The 14,462-nt window shown below is 36.8% G+C and overlaps 1 protein-coding gene across 3 annotated transcripts in view; it reads left to right on the forward strand.

The window, feature by feature from the left end:
- LOC124299136 (kelch-like protein diablo) overlaps positions 1–13,488 on the forward strand; it is a 136,605-nt gene extending 123,117 nt beyond the window's left edge. Inside the window, exons 1-6 of one of the 3 annotated variants that reach the window (XM_046752115.1) lie at positions 7,505–7,757; positions 8,150–8,562; positions 9,190–9,505; positions 9,904–10,601; positions 11,248–11,590; positions 11,778–13,488. In XM_046752115.1, the coding sequence (XP_046608071.1) occupies positions 8,240–8,562; positions 9,190–9,505; positions 9,904–10,601; positions 11,248–11,590; positions 11,778–11,969 (1,872 nt within the window). In that variant the 5' untranslated portion in view covers positions 7,505–7,757; positions 8,150–8,239 and the 3' untranslated portion in view covers positions 11,970–13,488. Of the gene's footprint in view, positions 1–7,504; positions 7,758–8,149; positions 8,563–9,189; positions 9,506–9,903; positions 10,602–11,247; positions 11,591–11,777 lie in introns of those variants that run through there. The other 2 variants (XM_046752116.1, XM_046752113.1) reach the window with 2 other exon arrangements.
- The last annotated feature ends 974 nt before the right edge of the window (positions 13,489–14,462 follow it).

A 14,462-nucleotide genomic window follows, 5' to 3' on the forward strand; every position in this document is an offset into this window, starting at 1 on the left:
GAAAATTATTATTTTGTATTAAATATCCTTGTTAATACGAAAACTCGATTTCAATTTGGTCGAGTTAATGAAATGATACTTTTTTTCGTGGTATTATCAAAATATGGAATACCCTCTAGTAAATTTATCTAAATCGTTGCGATAAGGCCACTAAATCTATTCGGTGAATAAAGATGATCAGTCAAATTTACGGAATCGCGAGATTTACTAATTGATTGCCGCGGTTGAGTAATATTTTACATCGTAAATCTGTAAAGAAATTTGTCGAAGTGGCAAAATATTCTCTGAGACGCGTAATGCGAAAAATTCTTCCTCGCGAGAGAATAAGATCAGCAGTTGATAGGAGAGGTTCCAAGCATCTGTCTATAACGAGCCTGGGAAAATAATTTTTACGCCGAATTACAATAAAGTGCGGTTCGAACTGTACGGTACGGTTGAAAACTGTAGGAAATTTTTCAAAAGCTGAAACATTGTGGAAAATCATCGAAAACCGATAATATCTTGAATATAAAAAACAACAAATTTCTACGAAAAATTATAAAAATCTGCAATTTTTTATAAAAGATGATTACATTTTTCAACACGGACAATATAGATTTGTTTTCCTAGAAACCCGTGGAATTTCGTAAAAAACCAACAGTTTCTATATAAAATTATAAAAATTCACAATACACAGATCAGATTTCTCATGCTTATTCAAAATATGATTTTTCAATCGCTATAGAATCAATAGGATTGTAGCGCCAAACCTTTTCTTAAGTAATACCAAAAAATTTGGTTTTCTGCGCGCTATAAAATCAACTAAATTTTTTGACGCATTCAGCAGTCCTAAAATTCATTTTTGGTAATCTAATCACATGTTACAGAGAATATACGCAAGGAGTTTAAATTACGTAATAAATTATTGACGTTAGATTTCAGACGAGGTTACGCAATTTGTAACGTTACTGTAACGATACGATTTTTTTTGGGAAAATTCGTTATTCCATATCTTTAGAATCGTATGGAATTCAGGAAATCGTAATACATAACATAGTTAACAACCTCATTGTATTTTGCTAATTCGATTTACTTCCCAGTTATATTGTGAAGTTCATTTCTTAGTGGCCATTGATTTAAAATGGTGAAATTAATCCAAGATGAAATATTTTGGAAGATACATTGCATGTGGTATAAACCAAGTGCAAGAGAAAACGCTTGCTTGGATAATGTACAAATTGAAATCCCTGTAATAATACTCCTAACCATGCACGACTCGCTGGTGTCCTATTTGGGAAGTTCACTTTAACCGAGGATTGATGGTTGAATACTTGTTACAAGCGGTACCTAATCATGCGTAATAATACGTTTAGCTTGATGTATCTGATAGCAGTTCAAGGTCTATCAATAAGTGGAACTAACTGAAATCGATTGAACAAGATTTATCATTGAATAAGAATTTCAGTCGTATGGAATAACAATTTTCAAAATTTTATTAGTGTAGTTGAAATCTATTTATTATCTCTGAATTTGATTACAGTTAAAATACCTGAATCAAAAACTACGATTTAATAAATACAATCTTATATGGGATGTATTTCAAATCCACGTGGAATATATGAAGCAACTCCAATTTCTACTCTATTACAAGCCCGAGATTCAACGTACAATCAAACCAGAATCAACAACAATTTAGATCTACGTGGCTAGTTTAATTTTTAAATGGGCATTTGCTGGGTTATCGTTGTAGTTGGACAAGTTTCAAATCTATGTATGAACACTTGAGAATTCCGTAAGAAGTTTGATCTTTCAATAATTTGAACCAATAAATCATTTGAAACAAAGTTCCAATCTGCATCAATGACGTAGATCTCTGTTATGTCAAATTTCTTCTAACAAATTTCAACTCTGAATGATAAATTGAAATCTTTAACAATACTGAACCCTGCGGGTAGCACAGTTAAAATTTCCCGCAACACCCGAAGCGAGAATTATGGGTGCGAGCAGCGCGTAGCTACGGGAGAAAGACGCATAGCAGTACACATACAAATATACGTCGCTACAGAACGGTGAACAGGTGCCGTTGAAGAGCTGCGGCCCACCTACGGTTTTTATCTATACGCTGATTTTAGATTTATCTGCCGCAGACAAATTGTAAGAATGTATATAAATTGCTCTCTGTCAGTAGCTTAAAGATTACACCGAATAGTATTGTCGAGTGTTGCCGAACAATAATAATCTACAGCACAAATATAACACGCATGTGTATTAAAGAATATCTATATCCCTGTGACCCGTAACAGGTTTCGAAATGTCTCGCGACAATAGAGCTCAGTCAAAAAAAGAAACTTTTTTTCAAAAACGCCAAAACTTGCGCATTATATACAATTCGTATCCCAGATTTGGCAGAGCAGATATACGAGAGCATCTCCCATATGCCTCTAAATGCGTATGTATTACGTACACTTGGGAACAATGAATCCGGGACGTCTAATTTTTTACACTAGACAGTTACGTTGGCAACACGGAGTAACCCACAGCGCCATAGTCGGCCGAGTGCGAAACAAACTCAGTCTTAATAAACATAACATAACCCATGACCGTCGAATCTAACCTTAGAATATCGCGGAAATAATAACTTGTTAGATTGACACGTAGTTTGTTTCGCACTCGGCCGGCTATGGCGCTGCAGGTTTCTCCGTGTTGCCAACGTAATTGTCTAGTGTAAAAAATTAACCGCCTTAGATTCATTGTCCCCAAGTGTACATTTGCACATGTGTGAAGGTTTAGATACAGGTTCGCACTCGTAAAGTCAAGGCAATTTCTCACTATTATACTGTGAAAGCAAGCCTGAGATACGAGGCACCAGATTACAGGATGAGAAGCTCGCACACGCGTTAAACGTGCGCGCACTTTCTGCCGGAGATAAGAAATATAAACGATCGAATAAGCGAACAAGCGAGCGATCGCTGATCTTCGCTTTCGTAATTGATCTGATATGACGGAGCTGCGGCGCAACGGCAGTTGAGGAAACGTGTTGTCGAAGAACGATCTCGGCATTATCTTTCGTACAGGATAATTATAATAACAGTCGTGCACAAGGCGCAATACCTGCACGCGTGATCTGTAGGTTTTTTTTTCTTCTTTCTTTTTGAAGTTATACTTCTTTAGGCGCGTTGAGAGTGAAATTTTAAGATGCGCGCGCATCACTGTAACACAAAAGTAACAGGTTGCGAATTATATATGTGCTAATAAATTGTATTCAGTAGTGATTTAAATTGAATATTTTGATTAATATTATTTACTATTCGTAAATATTAGTGAAAAAAATTGTGCTTATATACTTTTTCAAGTGCTCCAATATAATTGAGGTCAACTAGCCGTATGTATTATTATTTATAAATTATTTATTCAATTTCTATTCCAGTTTTCAAGATGGGTGAAACAAATCCAGAAATGTGTAAAAACTATTACAATCGAAAGCAGGCTGCCAAGGAAGCTGAAAAAATTCGGCAAGGCTTGTTTAATGATGCCAAAGAAGTATAACTTCTCACGCGCGTACATAAGTACACGCACCCATTTTGTAATATCTTTTCCTTTCAATCGCTCACTTTTATTTCTTTCCTCCGTCTTCTTTTCTTCCTTCCTTTACCGAACAAGTAGGTCAAGTGTATGATAATAAATAATTCGCGAACCGCCTTCTCGGCTTTATTGCCGAGTACTCGGATAGGTAAGCATACGTATGCATGCGTGTACCTGACTATAATACTGACGTCTCAGCCGCGCTGCGCCGGTCAGCTGTCTCTCCATTTAAGACGAGCCTGCATGTACCCGAGACATTTATTTTTGTGCCCCTTTATTTGCGCCCGCTTATGGCGAGACACGCACACGCAGGCCCGTCGAATCCACGCTTCGACGTTGATCGACACTTTCATTGTGGAACGAAGATGATGTCGTTTTTTCGCCCCTATCAGCGTGGTGAGATTCAAACTGACGCGAGGAAAAAAATTTAAAAGAGAAACAAAGAACACGTTTCAGTGGAACGATATGAAATTTGAAAAACTATATTACTGGTTTAGGTATATGGTTTCCGAAAGTGTGAACAGAGCTCAAGAATTTGCAAAAACGATTATCCTTCAGTTTAGAATAAAGAACTTGGTTCAATGTAGATGTGTCAAAACGGAACATTCGCGAAAAAACTGCAAAATGGCTTTCTGAATTTTTGGATTGAAATGATAACTACTGGCCTATAATATTGCAGAGTAATAAAGATTCATAGAAGAAAATTTGTCGAGTAAAAAAAATACAGAGAAAAAAGATCGAGTATTGTGGTCCAAGAATAGTCAGAACGTGCAAGCTTACGTGAACTAGAATTCTCTTAATTTGAGTAATCTTTTTCGCATGAGGAATTGTTATAGGCTGCGTTTATACGTCAGATTGAATATCCCAATCCCGGCCCTCGTCCGAAAAGTCTGCCCTATTCGGTTGTGGGACATCGGTTTAAAAAGGACAAGACTTTGGTCTCACGGACGGGGCAAAGGGTGAGGGTTGAAGGAATGACTTCAAGTTTAGGGTGGATGACGGTCGGCAGCTGGCGCAAGGTGCCTTTTCCTAGGAATGCGCCACTTCCTCGAATATACTGATCTGTGCCGCACGCGCCGTCTCGGATCGGCTACCACCGGCAACCGACAGCAGCAGCACCCTTGCCTTGCCTTGCCTTGCCCTGCAACCTTCCCTTCCTTCGGCTCCCTTTATTACAACCGATTGTCTCTAAAATCTAAATGCTACCATCAATTCACTAGATTTATTTCCTAGATTATAATACTGTAGTCACCGATGTGTGTGCGCGAGCGCGCTTACGGAAGAATTTATTTTCTTTCTAATTGTGCGGCCACATTTTGTAGACAGTTCAGATAGATAACCAAGGTTCTAGATCGTTTATGACGGAATATAAAATTTAGAACTACCCCAGACACGCAGTTACGTGCCTACGTCATGCAGCGTGTGTTATACCGTATATACGCACATTCATTGAACATATCAAGATACACGAACCTAAATATTCATTTCAATATTTTTCAAACATTCAATGTAAATCAACGCGCTGTGAATCTTCAAATATCCAAATCTATGTGGGTAATTATTATAGGTATATTAGGGTTCAGCAATTATATAATTCAGGGTTGTGATTTCTGCACGCGTGACAGTTTCCGAGCGTTTGGGAAAATGCTTTGAATCAACAAAATGCCGAAAAAGTTTAAATTTTTAGTAAGAGCTCGTGCACTATTGTAGAATTCGAACGAACGCTTGACATAAACAAATTCCAGATTTCGGATACACAAGACGCAAAATGTACTACAGGCATATTCTTGTATAGAAAGAAAATAATTAATGAAATATTATTATATTATCCTAGGTGATCAAATATAACTGTTGACGCCAAATAGAACACGTGATATTAAGCAAAACAATACCGAATCTTTGCCATCAAACCACAGTAAGACTGTAAAAATGCAATAGTAGGGCATGGTCTCACCTAATGTCCCCAAAGGGGTCTTGAGCCATGGTTATCGCATCATAGGTATATAAATTTGAATGTGATCTTCACGAACAATCAAACAATTAAACAACCCGATACATGCAATATTCATGATGACCCCAACATAAGTACTAAATATATGTCCATTTTTGTGGGAAACTCCATATTTTTGAAACTCTTTGTAGATTTGAAAGTCAAGATAACCTATAGTTCCCAAACCAGAGATTATTACCACGAATATGCGTTTCAGCCGACATATCTAGGTACCATAAAGTAACAAAATGTGTATTCTTTTCAGTTAAGAGATACTTCTATCAAGGTGATACGACACCGCAGGGATCAGTAGATTCTACAACAGTACTGATATAGTTTATACACGAACATCTGCAGCAATAAATCTTGCTACAGTTGCTACAATCGAACAGTTGCAGAAGTTGTGCAACGTGTAAAATCGTAGACTGCACGCGTTTTCCACGCACACTTATGACCACGGTTAAATCGATATCACAATTGATGCCAATGTCACTGCAAGATTAATTAATTTTTTTAACTGATAGCGTGCAAAAACTGCCTGCTTCTGCAGCGTGTTATAGCTCTTCATTGTGCCGTCATTATCACGTGCGTGTATCCATGCGTATGTTGAACTGATAATCAAGTCTGAGAATTACCCTAAATGAATTATGACAACAGTATTAATAATTAATTATACTATTATTATGATGGTAAAAAAGATATGGTATACAATATAAACGTAGTTACATTATTTCTTTTTCAGTAATATTGCATCATTTAATTCTAGTACTTCTCCTAAGTTTTTAAAAAGTTTCTTCTCTGCATAAGCAAATTCGCAAGAAAGAAGTCTTGCCGACATTTTATACCACTGCAGTATAAAAATCTTTAATCACGCTTGATCAATCTAACTAATGTCAGTCCTCAACCATTTGCGTTACGTACAGTTTTACAGCATTTACTTTTCTAATTATTATTCAATTCTGATTCTAAGTACAACAATCGTAGGCGTGTTAACTGTAGCTGGTTGCGCCGGCACATAGGCAACCAAACTTACTTCAACGCGTGTGTTTTGAAAGTAAACGGAACTCCGACCGCCTAGATGACATCAGCTCACAGTAAATTGGCTTATGCGGTGTTTGACGGACATTTTGTAAATTTAACATTGGCGATAATATCGGTATAGGCATCGAGTACCATATTCTATTAAAAAAGAGTCAGCATTATAGGAGTTTATCTGCTGGAAATATTTACCATCAGCAGATCAGTATGAAATTTTTAGTGTCGATAAAGCGACTGACATTCTGGCGAGGAATTCTGTCCTTTTCTACTGATCTCTTAGGCTAAATCTTCACGAGTACTTATTCCACACTAGTGTAAAACATTACCACCTATATCGAGCTGGGTGACGAAGTAACCAGAAGTTCATGAAACTTTTGAGTTTTCCCCCACGTTTGTTAGTAACACAATTTTCCGCAGCCACTCTCGATATAAAAACGTTAAAACATTTCCATTGTTTGTCATTATTATAATCAATGTTGCCACTCTTACTAGTCAATTTCCTTTTCAATATTTATTTTTTTGCCGTGGTGATAGATTCTTCCAAGTTCTCAAACAAGAAAGTGGAAGGGATACTTAGGTCACCCCGTAGATCGCGTCTATGTACAAAAGGTATAGCGGAGGAGTGAGAGAGAGAGGTACATATTAGTTATTATCTGTCTCTCTTACTCTACATCTGATTGGCCGATACGTTAGCTCTTAGCCAATCAAATACAGAGTGAGAAGGACAGATTAAATCTATCATATAAATCTTTCTCTCATCACTTCGACTGCATTTTTTGCGACGTCGATGTGACGAGTAGCTCTCTCCAGTGGTATATGCTCTAAGCTCATGTCAGACTACCTGTCTGCATAGTAGTTATAATTAGTGGCTAAAAGAACCAATCGGATGTTAAGATTTCTAGGACTATTCCGAGTAACACAGTAGGTATAGGTATTTGATCGTGAGGTGTTGAAGTCCTACACGAACGTAAATCGAAATGAACGCTGTGATACAAAATTTACACTGATGCCTTGAAAGTGGTGTTAGAAATGGGAAAAATATTTTCAAACCAGTAAGCGTTGTGTGTTCTCGTTGCACTGATTATGTGGTTATAATAATTTTACCGCTGTCCGCGGAGAACGCACGATTCTTTTATTCCTATCCTGGTGGTACAGGAAAGTATCAAAAGTATGTAGACAACATTCATGTACATACTTACTGCATACCTTTATCTGTATTCTATATTTATTAATTCTCTGACCCTCGAAACCCTTCTTCTTCTTCGCTAACCAATTTGAACAGTGAATACACTTCATCTCTTGAATCCCAAACGCCCCCGAAAATTTTCAAACCGCTTACCGAACCTCAAATTAATTCGATGCATCACCCTACACCATTCACATGATATCTAAGCCCCAAACTTTGTATGTCGTATACGGAGCTGCAATCGCATTATAAAAATGTATGTTTCAAGATATAACATGTGTATGCAATTTGAAATATAAACAAGTAAAGTTTCAAAAACAAAATCAGCAGTGTGTTTTGGAAGTTGCATAATAAACAGAAGATTATCGTCGCAGGAATAACGAAAGACACACATACAGACACAGCGCATGAAATAGAGCAGCCTGGGAAGAATAAGTCTGAGACCCTCGTTGGTGGATGAATGAATGGTGTTGCAGATAGACTCGGTGTGGGGTTGGGCGTCACCCCCGCTGCGCCTCCAATTAGCCGGGGGGTCTCGGGGCGCCTCGGGGAGTGCAGGCACTGGTGCTGGTGCCCAGGCCTCACAGAGAATGGGCGAAATGGTGGTGGAGCGAGCTCCGTCCCCTCTACGCCTTGGCCACACCTCCGAGAAGCACCCCGGCGCCACCCTGACGGAACTAAATGTATTGCGAAGACACAGAGAACTTTGCGACGTTGTTCTCAACGTTGGAACGAGAAAAATATTTGCTCACAGAGTCATACTGTCCGCATGCAGCCCTTATTTCAGGTATGTGCACTCTTTTGTATACCGATCAAGAATTTACCCAAACCAAACAAGTATGTGCTTTAGTCATACACGCCAAATCTGTGCAGATTTCAAAACAATAAAGAGGTTTCAAGCAGACGTTGTGACATCATTTTGGAGATTCCTCATTACTACAAAAATTTACTTCAAAGTTCATTGAACTTGTATTCAAATTTCACAAAATTTTATGATATTGTGAGATATCGCTAAATTATGCATCAATTATTAGATTTAGCTGAGTACAAAATATCTCTGGATGTCGGGAATTTCAAAAACAATTTCATAGATTTTGATGCAATTTTTTTAACTTTATGATCTTACAACAATTTTTCAAACAGTTTTAACGTCTTACAAATTATGCACATTTTCTCTAATTGGCAAAATTTCTAATCGCCGCTTTGATAAATATCTGAAATTTTGTACAATCCAACGAAATTTTAACATTCCCATACCTGACAACCTAATTACAATAAATAGTGAATGAAATAATAATGAAAACATTATTAGATTACCAATTTCATTCAATTCTCATTGCCTTCTAATCTATAATTCGCAGAATATTTCATGTATTTGTAAAATGCTGTGAGACTAATCCGATTCATTTTGCAGGGCAATGTTTACTGGCGAATTGGCAGAGTCACGACAAACAGAAGTAACCATTAGGGACATCGATGAGGTCGCAATGGAGCAGCTAATAGACTTTTGTTACACTTCTCAAATAATAGTTGAAGAAGCAAACGTTCAGACTCTCTTACCGGCAGCGTGCCTTCTCCAACTCGCTGAGATCCAAGATGTTTGTTGTGAATTTCTTAAACGACAATTAGACCCATCAAACTGCCTTGGTATTCGCGCCTTTGCTGACACTCACTCCTGCAGAGAACTTTTACGCATCGCTGACAAATTTACCCAGCATAATTTTCAAGAGGTTTGTGTTTGCAAAGTTAAACTAACAAAGTTAAAACTATCGATTTTAATTTGTTCTATATAACGTGGCCTGTGACGGGTTGCAAATTAAAGGCACATAATCTAAAATAGTCAATAGTAACTGTCAAAATTGTACAGTCGTATTATTTTTGGAAACTATTGCTATTTTTGTACTTTGGAAACAGGGTATTGTACTTGGGTTGCGAATGCATGATATTTTATTTTAATTGCAAGTCAGTGTACTAAGAATTGTATGGGACACATTATTGTTAACAATAGAGGTTTTGATATAACATATTTTTAATTCCATAGTATTTTAAAAATTATTCATAGTCTTAAAATCCTTGATTTGATGACTACCTTGGATAAAATCTGCTAAGACTATCATCAATAATACAGGTAATGGAGAGCGAAGAGTTCCTGCTGCTCCCTGTAGGTCAGCTAGTGGATATCATATCATCAGACGAATTGAACGTCCGAACTGAGGAACAAGTTTTTAGTGCAGTAATGAACTGGGTAAAGTACAATGTAACAGAGCGGAGACAACATCTAGCACTAGTGTTACAACACGTGCGACTCCCACTTCTGAGTCCGAAGTTCTTAGTAGGAACAGTAGGATCGGACTTACTTGTTCGTTCGGACGACGCATGTCGGGATTTGGTAGACGAAGCGAAAAATTATCTGTTGCTACCACAAGAACGTCCCTTAATGCAGGGTCCACGAACAAGACCAAGGAAGCCAACACGACGTGGAGAAGTTTTGTTCGCTGTAGGAGGATGGTGTTCAGGGGATGCAATCGCCAGTGTTGAAAGATTCGACCCCAACACAGCTGACTGGAAAATGGTAGCGCCCATGAGCAAAAGAAGATGCGGTGTTGGGGTTGCAGTACTTAATGACTTGCTGTACGCAGTTGGAGGCCATGACGGACAAAGCTACTTAAATAGCATCGAGCGATATGATCCCCAGACTAATCAATGGTCGTGTGATGTCGCACCAACAACTTCATGCCGTACTAGTGTGGGTGTTGCTGTTTTAGATGGATTTCTATATGCCGTTGGTGGGCAAGACGGCGTGCAATGTCTAAATCATGTAGAAAGGTAATTAAATACGAGGGGTAGAAAAAAGAACAAAATATGGTTTGGTAGCTAGGCATTGTACATAAAACATCGAGATGACAACTAAATTTTTCAAAATACTCTAAATTAACCAACTTTTATTCAGTTCGTACATGCGTGATTAATTTGGCTAACGCATGCGTTTGAAGCTGATTAAACATGATCTAATGAAATAATTTGTTTTGTTATTCGAGTTACTCGAAAACTACCAGACCAGTCAGATTCGAAATCTAATCAGTCCTAAGTTGAGAAAAGTTTCGCTGATTGAGATGAAAATCATCCCAATCCGTTCATTCGTTCTTAAGATAATGTTGCACAAAAAATTGATCACACACGCACACACGCAGACATCCATCTAAAAATGGTCAGAGGTGATTCTTTAGACTTTGACATACGTGACACATATAGTGGAAACACAACTTTTTGCTTTCAGGATGATTATATTAATTTCCCTTATTCTATTTTTTTTTTTAGAAAAAAGAACTGCGTGAAATTAAATGTGTCAAGTTTAAAAACTGAAGACGTTTTATGTATTTTGCTACCTTACATTCAGAAAATCACTAATCTCCAATTATTATAGAGTAAACTATCCAATTTAATTAATTAAAACACTATTTCCCCTGATCAGATACGACCCGAAGGAGAACAAGTGGTCCAAAGTCGCGCCTATGACAACCCGAAGACTAGGAGTTGCAGTTGCTGTGCTAGGAGGATATTTGTACGCGATCGGCGGGTCCGATGGTCAATCGCCCCTGACTACAGTAGAAAGATACGATCCTAGACAAAATAAATGGTCGCAAGTTTCACCGATGTCAACAAGACGCAAACACCTTGGTTGTGCAGTGTTCAATAATCTTATATACGCAGTCGGTGGAAGAGATGATTGCATGGAGCTATCTAGCGCCGAAAAATATCACCCTCTCACTAACTCTTGGAGTCCCATTGTGGCCATGACGTCCAGGAGAAGTGGGGTGAGAATTTAAACAGCACTGAAATTTTCATAACACTTTGCATATTTTTATTTCCTCTATCACAAACTTCATAGATCACTGACAGATTTCAAAACTTTTCGTAATTTTTATCTAGAATTGACTAATCTCTATTATATAATCTATGTTTTACAATTATTTTATTTAATTATCGGTGTGCTCCGTACAGGTCGGTTTGGCAGTTGTAAACGGTCAACTTTATGCCGTTGGTGGATTTGATGGAACAGCATATCTAAAAACAATCGAAGTTTATGACCCAGAGCAAAATCAATGGCGGTTGTGTGGTTGCATGAATTATCGAAGGCTAGGCGGAGGTGTTGGAGTGATGCGAGCCCCACAAACTGAGAATTATATTTGGTAGCTCAGGCCCCCCACTTCAGCTCAACAAGCTGAAAGTTTCACAATCCCTACAACTCCAACAGCACCTCTTTCCGTTCCTATCGCCATAACAACAACTAGAAAACGCTATCGACGTTCCATGAGCATCATATAATAATTATAGAATGACAAAAGTCAAGCATTTCACCAAAAGTTAACGGAAATTTGCGTAACTCATTTACTAACAGCTCACCAAGATTTACCACTACATTTCACCAAAAGACATATATAAATATTGTTAGGTAGCTGCACGTAATTTCAACTGGCGACATCCTCAGTTGTCTAAAAAATAAAAAAACAAGGTTGTGAGATAAAGAGCGTGTAAATAAGTTTTCTTCCTTGATTTTCACATACTTTTGTCAAGGACAAGCAATATTTTTTTGATTATGACTCGAAATAGTATTGTATGTAACGTTTACTAAAATATACTCTTTTTTTTTCTTTTGCTAACATCGAAGGTTCTTATATTTATTTTTGCGCCATAACATGACTCCAGTACTTGATCGTTCAATCATTGCGATACAATTTTAAACCATGCACGTTTGAATCCATGTATCTCTTTCCCTTTTTCTATTTGACAATATCACCTCAAATGAGCTCAGGCTTATTTTTGACTGATTATAATCTCAGCTACAAAACGATCACCAATAATCATTTATCATTGATTATTATTGGTTATTCAAATAGCTTCGTTTTATTTATGCCTTCTTTTTTCCGACGACTATTAAGTAAGTAGGAGAGTAACAAGTAAACGAAAAACCAACACATGATGCACCCTAGATGTAACGTTAAAAATTTCATATTACATTCAGCTGGGTTACTTTATTGTATTGGTGTAAAATACCAGCTTAGCCACATGACAAATGTAGTCCTCTCTCAAATTTATTACGCTGGAATTTACGAAAATTAGTTGAAACAGAGTTGTTTGTACCGCATACGACTAGGATAACGTACCGAAAGAAATTGTGTCATGTAATTAATAATAATAACGTGCTTCAATTTATACGTTTTAAGACTTGCGTTGGCCTGATGGCAATATTTTACTTGCCTGCTTGAAAAACTTGTATAACTTTGTATTATATCACATACTTTAATGTATTAGAAGAAAAAAGATTATTCTTTACGTCAAAATGTTTTTCTTTTAAACTGTAGCGTGCGAGAAGGATTTATTACAATACATAGATTGAAATGCAGATCAATACCAATCATAGGTAATAGATAACAATAATTAATTAGCTAGTAGCTTATTAAGTTTTGCATTCCGTTCATAGTAATGCTTTTTTCGAATACATTAGCCGCTGCTGTACACAGTACATAAATATGCTGGAGAGTTATTTTTTTAACCAATCTTCCGTTTACAGAACTGCACAATGTCTTGTAAGATGTTCAATTCACAAAATACTATTTGAGCAACGTAAATCTTGATCATGATATTAATTCTGTATATATTGACGAAATACGTGTCCGAATAATGTTAACGAAAATATATTAGTTAAACTTAATGAAAATATTCCCAATGTATCTACCTCTTCAATTATTATGAAAGCACATATTAAACAAGTATTGTTTTTGAAACTGAAATTGAAACTTTACTCAGCATTTCAATGTTGACATAACAAATTTCGAATGAGTAAATAACTGTAGCTGTATCATAACAGTAAGTCAAGGGATAGAATACATACCTATATTACTTAATAAAGTAAAAATAGTAACTGACAATCAAATTGTAATTAAAATCCAGAAGGTATAAAATAAGGTCCTAATCGGCAAACATAGTGTTGAGAAAATCACAAAGGAAATCAAAAATAACGTAGTGTATCTACGGCGCGAATGGAACAAAGACGATTTTGACAAGTGTGAAGTTAATCGTCCAAGCAAAGCGAAAGCGGCCAAAATACTTTTTATCCAACTCCCTTTGAAAACACGGTTTCGTAGGACCAACAACGGAGAAGTTACCAAACAAAATTTTTCAGTTTTCGAATTAGTTGGACCCTGAGGAACGTAAAAAAAACAACTTAGTGTCCAAAAGACCAGCAGTAAAGAAATGATGGAGGATTGCATGAGAGGAAATTAAAATGGCTTACTTCCAGTTGACAAACTACAGAGAGCATACGAAAAATTTTATTTATCTATTGATATTGTTACAGGTTACATGGAATAGTAAAGATATGATATCACACATATCGTATCCTGCAGAGATACATTTCGCCTATGTAAGGAACAAGACTTGAACAATGCTTACAAACTACTCAAATAACTATGTTATATAACATTGTTTACATTCCGCTTGAACTATTGTATGTTGCACTTCTGTTTCATTACGTTTTCTGTGTTTTTTTATACTTCAATATTAATTAGTAACTTATTAAAGTACTATACACTGACACCCAACACTTGTACTCGAATTGAGACATATTAACCGACACGATTTTGATGTTCTTTCTCACGAACTTTTGATTCGTCGTTCGAAACGTAT

Source organism: Neodiprion virginianus, chromosome 2 (genome assembly GCF_021901495.1).
Source record: "Neodiprion virginianus isolate iyNeoVirg1 chromosome 2, iyNeoVirg1.1, whole genome shotgun sequence".
Taxonomy (NCBI): Eukaryota; Metazoa; Arthropoda; class Insecta; order Hymenoptera; family Diprionidae; genus Neodiprion; species Neodiprion virginianus.